Source organism: Eschscholzia californica, unplaced genomic scaffold (genome assembly GCF_041429995.1).
Source record: "Eschscholzia californica isolate CP2 unplaced genomic scaffold, dmEscCali1.0.p SCAF_2, whole genome shotgun sequence".
NCBI lineage: Eukaryota > Viridiplantae > Streptophyta > Magnoliopsida > Ranunculales > Papaveraceae > Eschscholzia > Eschscholzia californica.
Window position 1 is genome coordinate 12,761,566 of NW_028238309.1, and position 11,768 is coordinate 12,773,333.

Below are 11,768 nucleotides of genomic sequence, written 5' to 3' on the forward strand. Positions count from 1 at the left end.
ATCCTCTCTGCCACCTCATATTCTCGGCACCTCATTGTCTTCACCGACGAAGGTCGCCGGTCGGAAAATTGGCCGACCGGCGACCTTCGCCGGTGAAGACGATGAGGTGGCGAGAATATGAGGTGGCAGAGAGAGATGATGAGATGAAGGAGAGAGAATTGATACCGGTTAACGGTGTTATAACGGTAACTCAAAAAGGGAGTCATCTTGTGACAAAGTAGGGGGCTAGGCAAGAAACCGGTCACAAAGTTGAGGACTATTTGGGAAATAACCTTAGTTTTTTACTCTAAAAAAGTTTTCTTTTTCTTTTTCTTTTTAATATTCCCTTTTTTTTTTTTACTTTTTATGTTTTACCATATCTTTGGGGGCACTTTGCTTGTTTAGTTGATTTACCAACCAATCCTACTCTCAAGAACATTACCAATTCGACATGTGTTATGTTTCGTTATCAATTAAAATTGTCCAAAAAATATTAAAATTGTCCCAGCCTAGTATACGTTGGAAACGGATAGGTTTTGGCTCGATCCAACTCGTCAAACTCAGAAAAACAGAGCGTCATTGTGTTTGTCTCTTCTGGCTCTTCAATTTAGACTTAAGAATCACTCGGATCCAATTCCGAATGAATGAAAAATTCGAGTTTAAAGTTTGGACAAATTTTAATTAAGTTAGGACTAAAAAGCAATGCGGTCTATTTGTCGAATAGGACAAATGATGAAAATCATCGAGTCCGATTGTTTTAAAGATTGTAATGGTTAGTTGAAACCAACTATTTGTGGCTTATTCAGATGGTTTGCAGCTAACGACGATCAAATCCTACAACGAGTTACATAGAAGAGTGTCAACTGATCGAAAGATTTGACTCGAGGGAACGCTATATGAACAACATATTAAATCTGGCCGAAAGATATCCGAAAAAGGTCGGCTAGGAGTCGGGCCAAGATTGCAAAATGATCGGGACAAATGTCAGGGCAAAAGGATGGTTAGACGCATGACCAGGCCAAGGGATATAGGTTGTCAACCAGCCAAGTCCTATTATAGATGGGACTTATGGCAGGCCAGGCCTTAAAAGAATCCAAGATGGGATTAATTCCCCATATAAGAATTAGGACTGGTTTTCTACCGAAATTTTATTTCTCATCCTTTTACGAAACTTAACTCGATTGAGATTCTGACTTTAAAAGTCTCTGTAGAAGAACATGAATAAAACATAAATATGTAGAAATTTTTCAGAAGTTTTTTCTCTCAAATTTTACTGGCAGAAGACAGAAAAGAAAATCAATTCCCAAATTATCTGTCTAGTTAAAAGAGAGAATTCTCCATCTTCAACGCTAAGGAATTATAAAGAAGGATTTCGATTCAATTCTAGCTAACCTAAAGGGCGGAAGATCAAATTGATTGCTCAGGTATCTCAAGTAGATGAGCTGCACAAGTGGAACTCTAGACCTTCGAAAAATGTTCGGGAAAGGTGTGAGAACATTAAAATAAATTATATTCTTAATTAACTATATAACTATACCCCAGTTTGTTATAGTTAATGACAAATATACACATCATTTCGCCTTGTCACCTTCTATTTTATTGGACACAAACAACTAAAACATGTGCAAAAACTTTAACTTTGTTTTATCACTCTTCAAACGGCATTATTATATTAATCTTGAAAGGGAAACTAGTCCTTCCATCTCTATAAACACAGCTCACCCTTTGGAATCTTCTCAACTTCCTAGTAAAAATGCTGGAAACCTGATCTTTTTGAACTATAACGAATCTTTGTTTTGACACTATTGAATTTGAAATCCCCCAAAACATAGCAATCCAACAAGGCTATCTTTGTTTTGACCCTTATTGAAATCCCCCCAAACATAGCAATCCAACAAGGCTAACTTAGCAATCCACTAAGACTTTCACGGGCTAAATGAATTGAATCCTGGGGTTTTTCCGTCATCCCACATGAATCATCAACATTCGTTTTCAATAGAAATTTCTGCAATCACATGTTCCGTCGTTCCCGTCACTTCTTGATTAATTTCTAGGACTACAAATATACAATTTACTCTATTTGTGTACTTCTTTTTGTTCTCGGGTATAAATCTTAAATTCACAAAAGCAAAAAGTAAAATTATGGGAAGTCTATGGCCACAAAGTTAGGATCTTTCTGGGTACAAACTCCTTCAAATGTGGTGACTAGTTAAAGAAGGGTCAATGCTATTTACAGAGCTACTAAGTGTTATTTACGAGTCAGGCTATTTGTAGATCTACTTTTTACTATTTATAAATCTTTTGACTTTATAACAACTTATTAGTTATTTAGAATAAAGCCCCTATTTTAGAGACAGGTCCTTCCTCTTCATCTAAAAAGCTGAAAAAATAAACATCAAACCGACCGAAAATATTGAAAAGTTAAACATCAAATTGACCGAAAATGTTGAAAAATTAAACATCAAAATAACCGAAACGTTAAGAAAAAAATTAAACATCAAAAATCAAGTTTCTTCACAAAAGTAACTTCACAAAAAATTTCTTCACACAAAATTTTGTCACCGAAATTGTTTGGTAAAAACGTCACCGAAATTTGTTGGTAAAAACGTCACCGAAAATGTTCATCGTTCTAAGCGTTATTTCACTGGAAATTTGGATCGTTCACTTACAATGTTTGACCTAGAAATCTGAGTTCTTTTTTAGAATAATCACCACAAATTAGTTTATCTTACCTCTAAAGTTATGTCTTCACTTAGAATGTTGTTATATAAGTCCGATGAAGAGCTATAGTTGAGTTCTTCAATATCAAACTTTTCCATTAATAAAGCCTCTTGACCACCAAGCTCGTCCATTAATGTACCTTCCTCATTGTTAGGTTCTTCCATTACTAATGTTTCTAGTAGGTGATTGTGAGTTGATTGTTAATAATTGTGGTAGTGATTGTTGGGGTGGTGGAAGATGTTGATAGTGGGGGTTAGGAATGAAGGAAATAAAATATCTTATCAAAATTTGATTTTAGTCGCTACGTGCTCTGTAAATAGCAAAACCTTATTTACAGAGAAAGTAAAAAGATTACAACTTTTGGCCTTTGTAAATAGCCAAAGATGCTCTGTAAATAGTTTTGACCTATAGAAGTGTTGTACGATCTTGTCCAAATTTTGTTGGATCAATAGTTTTCTAATCGATTTTATTATTTTTCATGTATATCTAAAGGATAAGTCAAAAAAATAGTTATCTTTGTGACACTTGCACATAAAATTCATTGTAGATACCACATACGTTCCGCAACTACGTCTAATCTGATCGCTCATGTACATTTTAACGTTATATTTATGTACACCAGACACATTCGCAAAAGAATATTTGACCCATGAACCCTAATGAGCAGAAAAATGATGCAACATAAGGCAAATAAGAGAGGGAAAATGATGCAACATAAATACATCATATCCTTCGACCGAAAAATGATGCACAGAAGGCAAATCAGAGAGCACCATTAAATGAGCTGCCAATGATATGGAATAATGGAATCCCTCACATTACATACCAAAGTAATTTGGATTATCTAATAGAAATATAATCCAGAGTTTTTATTCTCTACTAATAATAAACATAATTAATTTACTCAGTTCGTTTCTTTTATTTGATAATGAACTCAGAACGATCAAAGACAAATGAAAAACAAAAAAAATATTAGGGCACGACCTCAACTACAAACCGAAAGGGGTAACCATCACAAAATAAGTTAAACATGGCATGAACCCTAGCCCAGCAGTGTTTGCTCCAACACATATAATCAACAGATAAACAAAAAAACGAAGAAATACTTGGAAAAAACCTGGGTGGTTCTGCATGATGAACAATTTTCTGCTTATCGAGTTTCGTCTTCTAGGTTTCTGAAACCAGTAGTCAGATCCTCGTGGAGTTTGGTGAACTTGGCTACCAGAGCTGCCTCTCCTTCTGCTGGATCTTCGAATTTCTGAGACCTGTTTTTTATCATGAAGATAATCCGAAATTTTCATTATATACATAAAAATACTATCTGTTTAAAACTAGAGCTACAATATTTGAACAAAGATTAAGGAAAGGCGTTGGATTTGATTAATGGTTTTCCAGAATGCTCCTTGGGCCCAATGAGAAGTGATAAGATGGTATACGGGCCTAAATTCTATGCAAGACTGATATCCTTAGTGATTAGGGGATCATCCTTACAAAGAATCAGCCCGTAAATCATCTCATTTGGGCCACAAGGCCCAGTTTACAGAGGAAAAGCGACGAATATCCCTACCCCATAAATAATTCCGAATTTATAAGGCCCAAGTAAAAAGAAGAAATCTAGTTTGGATTTTTACAACCGAAATTTTTTCATTGAGATTTCCCATTCTCACTGTCATGACTCTTCTAATATTATTTCACTTACACTAATCGGTAGAAGAGATCTCCCATCCGCTGCTTGATAACAGAGTATGTTATCTTCTGGCCGTCTGATCCGGATCCTCGCTCCACTGTCTGCAAATTAGAACCCCAGTAGAAGTGTTAAAAGTAGAACCTACATATTTCACAACTGTGGGAGTTTGATGTGGTAAATATTCTTCAGCAAATTCAACTTTACTTTATCCAACTTCGTGGTCGATGAAATTTCAAGTTTTTACAAAATGACGAGGCAAAAGAAGTGGATATTGAAGGATTTACCTGATTGGCCAAATTGTAGAAATGTATAATGTTCCTCATCATCCAAACAGATTTATAGAAGGGACAGAACTTATCGTATCTGTGGAAGTCAAACAAAAATATATAATGGAACACGTCCAATAGACACGACTAAGAGAAAAAGCTAGAATTCAGTTGATATGTAACCATATGAATACTTACGGGGTAAATGCGTTTTGAGCAAGGTAATCTTCCCTTAGAAGTTTAGCTGTCTCCAGAATAATCTTATCAGTTTCTGCTAAAGCATCTTTTCCGACAAGCTACAATGTTAAAAGTTCGTGTTAGCGTGTTAATGGTGGGTAGTTAGGGTTTGCTGGAGGTACAATGACAGCACAGAAATGAAAATTTAAGACGGAGCCAATTTTAGAAAGATGTTAACATACTTGGACGATTTCATTCAGATCATCTTCTCTTTGAAGCACTTCACGAGCTTTGGTCCTGATGTCAATGAAGTCTGAATCGAATTGTTCGTAGAAAGACTCCAAAGCCTGAAAAGTGAGAAATAGTATCCCGAAAATGTTCATGATCAAATTTATTATAAAAAGTTGTAGAAAAGTTTTTGGGCAGGGAATCCAGTATGCTTTTAATACATACCGTTGAGTACTTCGAGTAGGAAATAAGCCAGTTCACTGAAGGGAAATGCTTTCTTTGAGCAAGTTTCTTGTCCAGACCCCAGAAAACCTACACAATGATAATTTGATTAAATAATTAAAACTGATAACGGTCTGCATAGATAGATTACAAAAGGACATAAATTGACCTAGTTATTTGTCCATGGTCAACTGAGATCTGGACTCTAGCCTGACCACTTGCCCGTTATGGTTGATTAGGTATTTGATTAGAGGTTCATGCCAAAAAGAACATAAAACCAACATTGATAGACTACAATTAGATATTCATTATCTTCCATTGGCACCACCCTATTTGAACTTTGGGACACGGGTCCGTTAACTTTTTCTCGTCTTCGAGTATTACTAAAAGATTATGCAGTATTTGATTTTAAATTGTACGTACAACCCTAACAAGGCTTATGAAATAGGTCAAAAACCTGGATCTCGGTGAGACCCACTTCATTCTTCAGTGGAGCAACACAGTTGTTTATGGGTTCAAACTTCAAACTTACAGACCTTGTGTAGTTCCAAAAAACAATTATAATTCATAACCATCTGAACTATTTTTGTTTGCAGTTCACACCATAAACTATGAAAAAGAGATGAAAATTGTCATAACTTCGGTAGTAGTTAGTAGTTAGTAGTTAGTAAGGGATATGTAGATTACTTGGAATTTGGAAAACATGGAAAATGGAGGGTTACAATAATTCTTACCTGGACAATACTGAGGGTTGCAGAGGTAACGGGATCAGAGAAATCTCCTCCAGGAGGAGAAACTGCACCGACAATTGTGACACTACCAGTTCGCTCTGGGCCACCAAGACATTTCACTTTACCAGCACGCTCGTAGAAAGAAGCTAGACGTGCCGCCAGATAAGCAGGATAACCACTATCTGCAGGCATTTCGGCCTGCATTTTCAAAATTTATTCAACCATCGGTTAATTCTATTCCATCACATTCAAAACTCTTGCACTTTGAAATTGCACTAAAACTGAAAGTAGTTAACAACTAAAAAAGCAGAAGGTGCTGCCAGATAGCAAAAAAAACAAAACAAAGTAGAAGCAGTAAAGCAGAAACATCTTCTTTTGGTTAAACAGATGAAGAATCAAAATAAAACAAAAGTCGTTATAAACATATGGTAGCAAGATGAAAATTACCAAACGTCCTGAAATTTCACGCAAAGCTTCTGCCCAACGAGATGTGGAATCAGCCATCATACTGACATTGTAACCCATATCTCTGAAATATTCAGCAATTGTAATACCTGAATATATCATATTCAAATATAGTATTAGTAAATATGATTCTGTTTTTATCATACAACTTGGTTGATCTATAATCTGATTAACATAAAATTGGTGAATAGGACCAAGATATTACCGGTATAGATGGAGGCCTCTCGAGCAGCCACAGGCATGTTAGAAGTGTTAGCTACAAGAGTTGTACGTTTCATGACAGATTCTTCACGACCATCGGGCAATGTCATTGTCAATTGAGGAAAATCCATAAGAACCTGCAGAACTTAGTGTTACATAATTTATCATCTTAAATGAGAAACAACCCGATCTTTTTATTAATAAACAAAGTTTTACACACCTCCGCCATCTCATTTCCTCTTTCTCCACAACCAACATAAACGACGGTATCGGAGTTGGAATACTGCAAATGAACACGTAATCGCCTTAGAAGTAAGAACTTACGAATTGGAATCGAATCTTCACCATCACAGTTACCATTTAATAATCCAAGTATACAACAAAGTCACCTTAGAAAGAGCTTGACTAATGACTGTCTTTCCACAACCAAAAGCTCCAGGAATGGCACAAGTCCCTCCAAGCACAGAGGGGAAAAGGGCATCAAGAACTCGCTGCATAAGTAATATAAAAATTGGTCAACAAAATGTTATGTGAAGCAGTCAAAGACTCCTGGAAAATCCAACATGATTGTAGGCTTTATGTTACCTGCCCAGTTAGAAGAGGTGTATCAGCGGCAAGCTTCGATGCAACAGGCCTTGGCGTACGGACAGGCCAAGTCTGCAGAGCACAAACTCAAGTCAGAAACTAGCAGTACTGCAAAAAGCAAGTTAAGGCGTAATTTAAAATAACAACCAGATAAAAACAACAATCACCTGAAGCATGGTAAACTGTTTCTTTACACCTTGGAACTCAAGCTCTAGCACAGTGTCCTGCATATGTCGGAAAATGTCAAAACAGGCAAAGCTGTAATAACTAACAAATTTTGGTTGCCATAATTTATCAAAGATTATGTAAGAAGAAAAACTTTAACAATTTTATATTTCCCTTTTAGGACTTACATAACAAAATAGAGGATGGCGAAGAAGAAAAAGGTTAACTAAACAAACCTGCAGTGAGTATTGACCAGCTGGGGCAACATAGGTGATCTTTCCCATGGCATCAGGAGGAAGTGCAATATGATGTTGCATCAAACTATTCTCAAAGACAGTCTGCACCAAAATATTATCGAGATAATGAGTTAGAATAAGAAATAACTTAGAGCATAAATACTAAAGGTTTCCAAGAAGCAGCTTCAACTTTGTATTAACTTACAGCATATAAGTCTCCACCAGTTAGAAGATCGCCCTCACCTGCAACCGGAAAGAAGAAAATTTGTAACAAACTAAAAGATACCACTCATATAATCTACCTAAATTCCGTGTTTACAGTATCATTGTTAGTCTCAGATATTACCTAATTTCTTAGGTTGGAATTCCCACAGAATATCTTTATCAAGAGCAGGAACAGCAACACCACGGGGAATGTAGACATCACCAGATAGCTTTGCAATAGTTTTTAGAGGCCTCTGTATTAAAAATTGATAAAATGCCATATAAGTTAATGCTGAATTGATAATGTGGAAACTTTCATTTGCATAAGAATATTAAGAAAGCTCGTGTATCATCAAAATGAAAAGTGTGATTCCGAGGGTCGGGCGGCAGTTTATTAGAATGTTACAATGTGGGCATTGCCACATTGTTGCGGCTGATTTTTTATTTATTTTTCTTCTTTTCTTGAGCGGTGAAGAATATTTCATTTACCAAGAAAGAAAATAAGTAAATAATGAAGCTTCAGGCAGCATGAAACATAGGAAGTACCTGAATACCATCAAAAATATTTCCCAAGATTCCAGGTCCCAACTCCACAGAGAGAGGCTGCAGCGACAATCGAACAATTCATAAGATGAAGCAGAGAATACACTCACTCTGTTGGAGAAAGTAGAGTGTAGAAGCAAGCATACCTTGTGGGTTCGTAAAACAGGGTCATTCACAGTCAAACCAGCGGTTTCTTCGTATACTGAATAATGAGAGTAAAGATTGTTGAGAGTAAATGCCATATTCCAACAAAATAAGAACAAGGATAAAAAGGAAGTTTTGAAGTGCTGAATGAGATGGACTTAAGAAAACACTACACACTGAAAGAACGAATATTATAGTACATATTGGATATGCCAAAGTTCACCAAATTTATACCTTGAATGGTAGCAGAATCTCCTTCCAGACGGATAATTTCTCCAATAAGATTGTCATTACCGACACGTACAAGTTCATACATAGCGGCCCCTGCCATTCCATCTGCAACGACGACGGGCCCTGAAACCTGTTAGCACACGAGAAATGTGCATAGTGTGAGAGTCAATATCAAATGATATCTTAACATTTAGAGGTTTCCCCGTTTCCAAGTTCAGCTGCTCGAGCTATATCAAATTGGAATCTTTACATTTCAAGACAACAGGAAGTCCATTCCAGACATGAGAGTTTCACAATTAGATTATTAAAACTCAATCAGAAAGCAATACAGAACTGTATCCTAGATATCAGAATACTCAACATCCCTGACCTCAAAAATTCAAAAGCCATTAAGCTAATATGAGTACACGCATTAACCTCAGTCTGAGAAGCACTACAAATTTTCAACCTCTATTCAAGTCCAACAGAAAGAAGTAGCTTCCCTGAAGGAAAACGTGTTCTGATTGTTAACTTAAATTTAGTCTCAGCATCTGAAATCAATATTCAATCAGATACTAAAATCAGCAACAATCAGCTCCGATGCTAGCAGCCTAGCACTTCTATAAGACCAGTTCAAGCTTTAGCTTGATTCGATAAATCCGAAAGAAAGATAAACTGTTTTGAGAACCAATCGTCAACTAGAACAGCAAGATTCAATCAAGGGATTGCAAAAGAAGGATCATTGAGCAATAACTAGCAAAAATCTAACATCTTATCTGATCTATTACAGTATGACACTATCTAAAGACTATAAACAAAACCTAACTCGTAAATTCACGTCTCTTTACAACACCACAAGGATCATCCAATCACTTTTAATAACCAAAATTACTATTGACCTAACGATCCAATTAAGCGTAAAACAAATTTGAATCATGATTTCAGATCATAAAAAATCACTAAACAAGTAAACTAAAACACTTGGATTGACACTTAATCGTCAATCTGAAACCATAATCACATCCAACAACATAAAAACAAAGCATCAGATCATTCAATTTGACAAAACCAAAACCCTAACGAACTCAATAAATGAGGTCAACAACAACGATTACCTTGCGAACATAACCATACTCGCTTTCCTTCTCAGAATCCTCGAATGTTGTCAATCGAGCACCGTAAGCAGACGGCATTTTTGCAGGAAGATCGGATTAGGAGGAAGAGAATTCAAATAGGAAAATCGAAATTCACAGATCTTGGAGCCAAAAGAGAAGAAAATGGAATAGATCTGAGAAAGGTCAAGGTTTTCAACCTACTACTATATCTTAGAGAGAGAGAGAGGGGGAGATATTTGTAGAGAGAGAACGAGAGGTTTGGCACTCCCCGTCTGCAGCTAAGAGCCAAAGATCCAAAACAGAGGAGACCCCAGATATTATAAAATTGATCTTAAATGAAAATTTCACCTATTCAATAATATTTGCTACAGGAAACCATCGATGCGTCCAACGACTGATAACCGTTCGATGTATTTGCACTTTGATCTACACGGTTGCGAGTAAGGTTGAGAATCGGTTTGGACGGACGGGAAACAGACACTAACTCAACTGGTTTGGGTGGAACGGGCACAAGTCCTAAGTGTCCGTTCGGACATCCGGACAAAACCGGCGGACATTTCGAGTTTTTCTCCAACAAAGTGTCCGTCTATGACCGTTTTGATAGTCGGGCAAACCGGTATCGGTCGGTCGGGCACCCGTCACTAATGAACGAATAAAAATATATTATTCGAAATGAAAACTATTTGGTAGCTAAATACAACTTTCTAAACTTTCACTTTACAATTCCAAAAAGTAGATGAATACAACTTTCTTCGTCTCATGAATTACAAGATTAAGAAGTAGAGAGGTGAAGACAAGATTAAGAAAAGTGATTACTAGGGTTATATATTTCTACTCTTGAAATATATAACCCTAGCAATCACTTTTCTTAATCTTGTCTTCACCTCTCTACTTCTTAATCTTGTCTTCACCTCTCTACTTCTTGAAATCTAACGTTTGTAGCTAATCCTACAAATCTAAAGGCTTAAAATCAATCGTATAGACGGGCGGGTATAACGGGTAAGATAAATGGACGGGTATGGACGGATTCGGTCGGTCGGACTATATAAGCGGGCGGACTCGGTCGGATCACCGAGTAAGGACATATACCTACGTCCGCCCGCTTACGCTCTTTCTGCCAGGCGGGTAAAGACCGATTCGGACATCGAACGATCGTGGGCAGGTTCTGGGTTTCCGGGCCAAAATTCCACCCCTACCGGAGTAGGAGCGGGATTTTGGACCGCCAGAGAGGGACCAACCCATTTTCGAGGATCGGCGAGTGCCCAATGCAGGAGGTGGTCGGAAACCTCCTGCCTAATATATACTAAATCCTAACCAAAGAACGCGGGAAAAGGTGTCATTCCCGACGTATCGCTGAGCCCATTCGCCTAAGATGCCCAACCGACCGTACCCCATCCGTTCAGTCTAACCATATTTCTGTTACATAGTTTTGTTCAACTCTTGTTGCGTGACTCGTACTTATGAGGTAAACTCTTGGAAGCCTCATAATTCAATATGAATCTTTAGGCCATTCTTTTGGTAAAGTTCAGCCACTTCTTGTTTATGATGGCAGATCAGGGCCGGCCCTGAGCCCAAAGCAGGCAAAGCCTCGCTTTGGGCCATATTTAAAAGGGGCCACATTTCACTAAAAAATTATAAAAGCCCCCCAGATCTTAAATAGAGTTTGAGGGCCCCGAAAAATGTTTAAGCACAATTAATGGGCCACATTTTAAAACATAAATCCAGCCCACCTGTTTAAAATAAATTCCAACCCCATCTTCTATAATTTTGAACAATTAAACCCTTATCCCTGGACTGCCCAAACTCCAACCCTTTTTCCCTCTCTTCTAATTTCTCCGAGATCAACAAAACCCCTAAATTGAAACAACTCACCACCGTCCACTTCAAGT

The 11,768-nt window shown here is 37.2% G+C and overlaps 1 protein-coding gene across 1 annotated transcript; it reads right to left on the reverse strand.

Annotated features, from left to right (window-relative positions):
* Positions 1-3,550: 3,550 nt before the first annotated feature.
* On the reverse strand, positions 3,551-10,696 carry LOC147556309 (V-type proton ATPase catalytic subunit A-like). Its single transcript, XM_086664161.1, has 20 exons — positions 9,880-10,696; positions 8,789-8,915; positions 8,557-8,612; positions 8,414-8,470; positions 8,010-8,121; positions 7,869-7,906; positions 7,664-7,765; positions 7,430-7,486; positions 7,263-7,334; positions 7,067-7,168; positions 6,898-6,960; positions 6,682-6,814; positions 6,459-6,565; positions 6,015-6,209; positions 5,284-5,370; positions 5,073-5,177; positions 4,852-4,949; positions 4,672-4,750; positions 4,400-4,488; positions 3,551-3,965 (listed from the first exon to the last, which is right to left on the reverse strand). Exons 1-20 carry the CDS (start codon positions 9,955-9,957, stop codon positions 3,851-3,853), a joined length of 1,872 nt encoding a protein of 623 aa, XP_086520287.1. The 5' UTR covers positions 9,958-10,696; the 3' UTR covers positions 3,551-3,850.
* Positions 10,697-11,768: the final 1,072 nt, after the last annotated feature.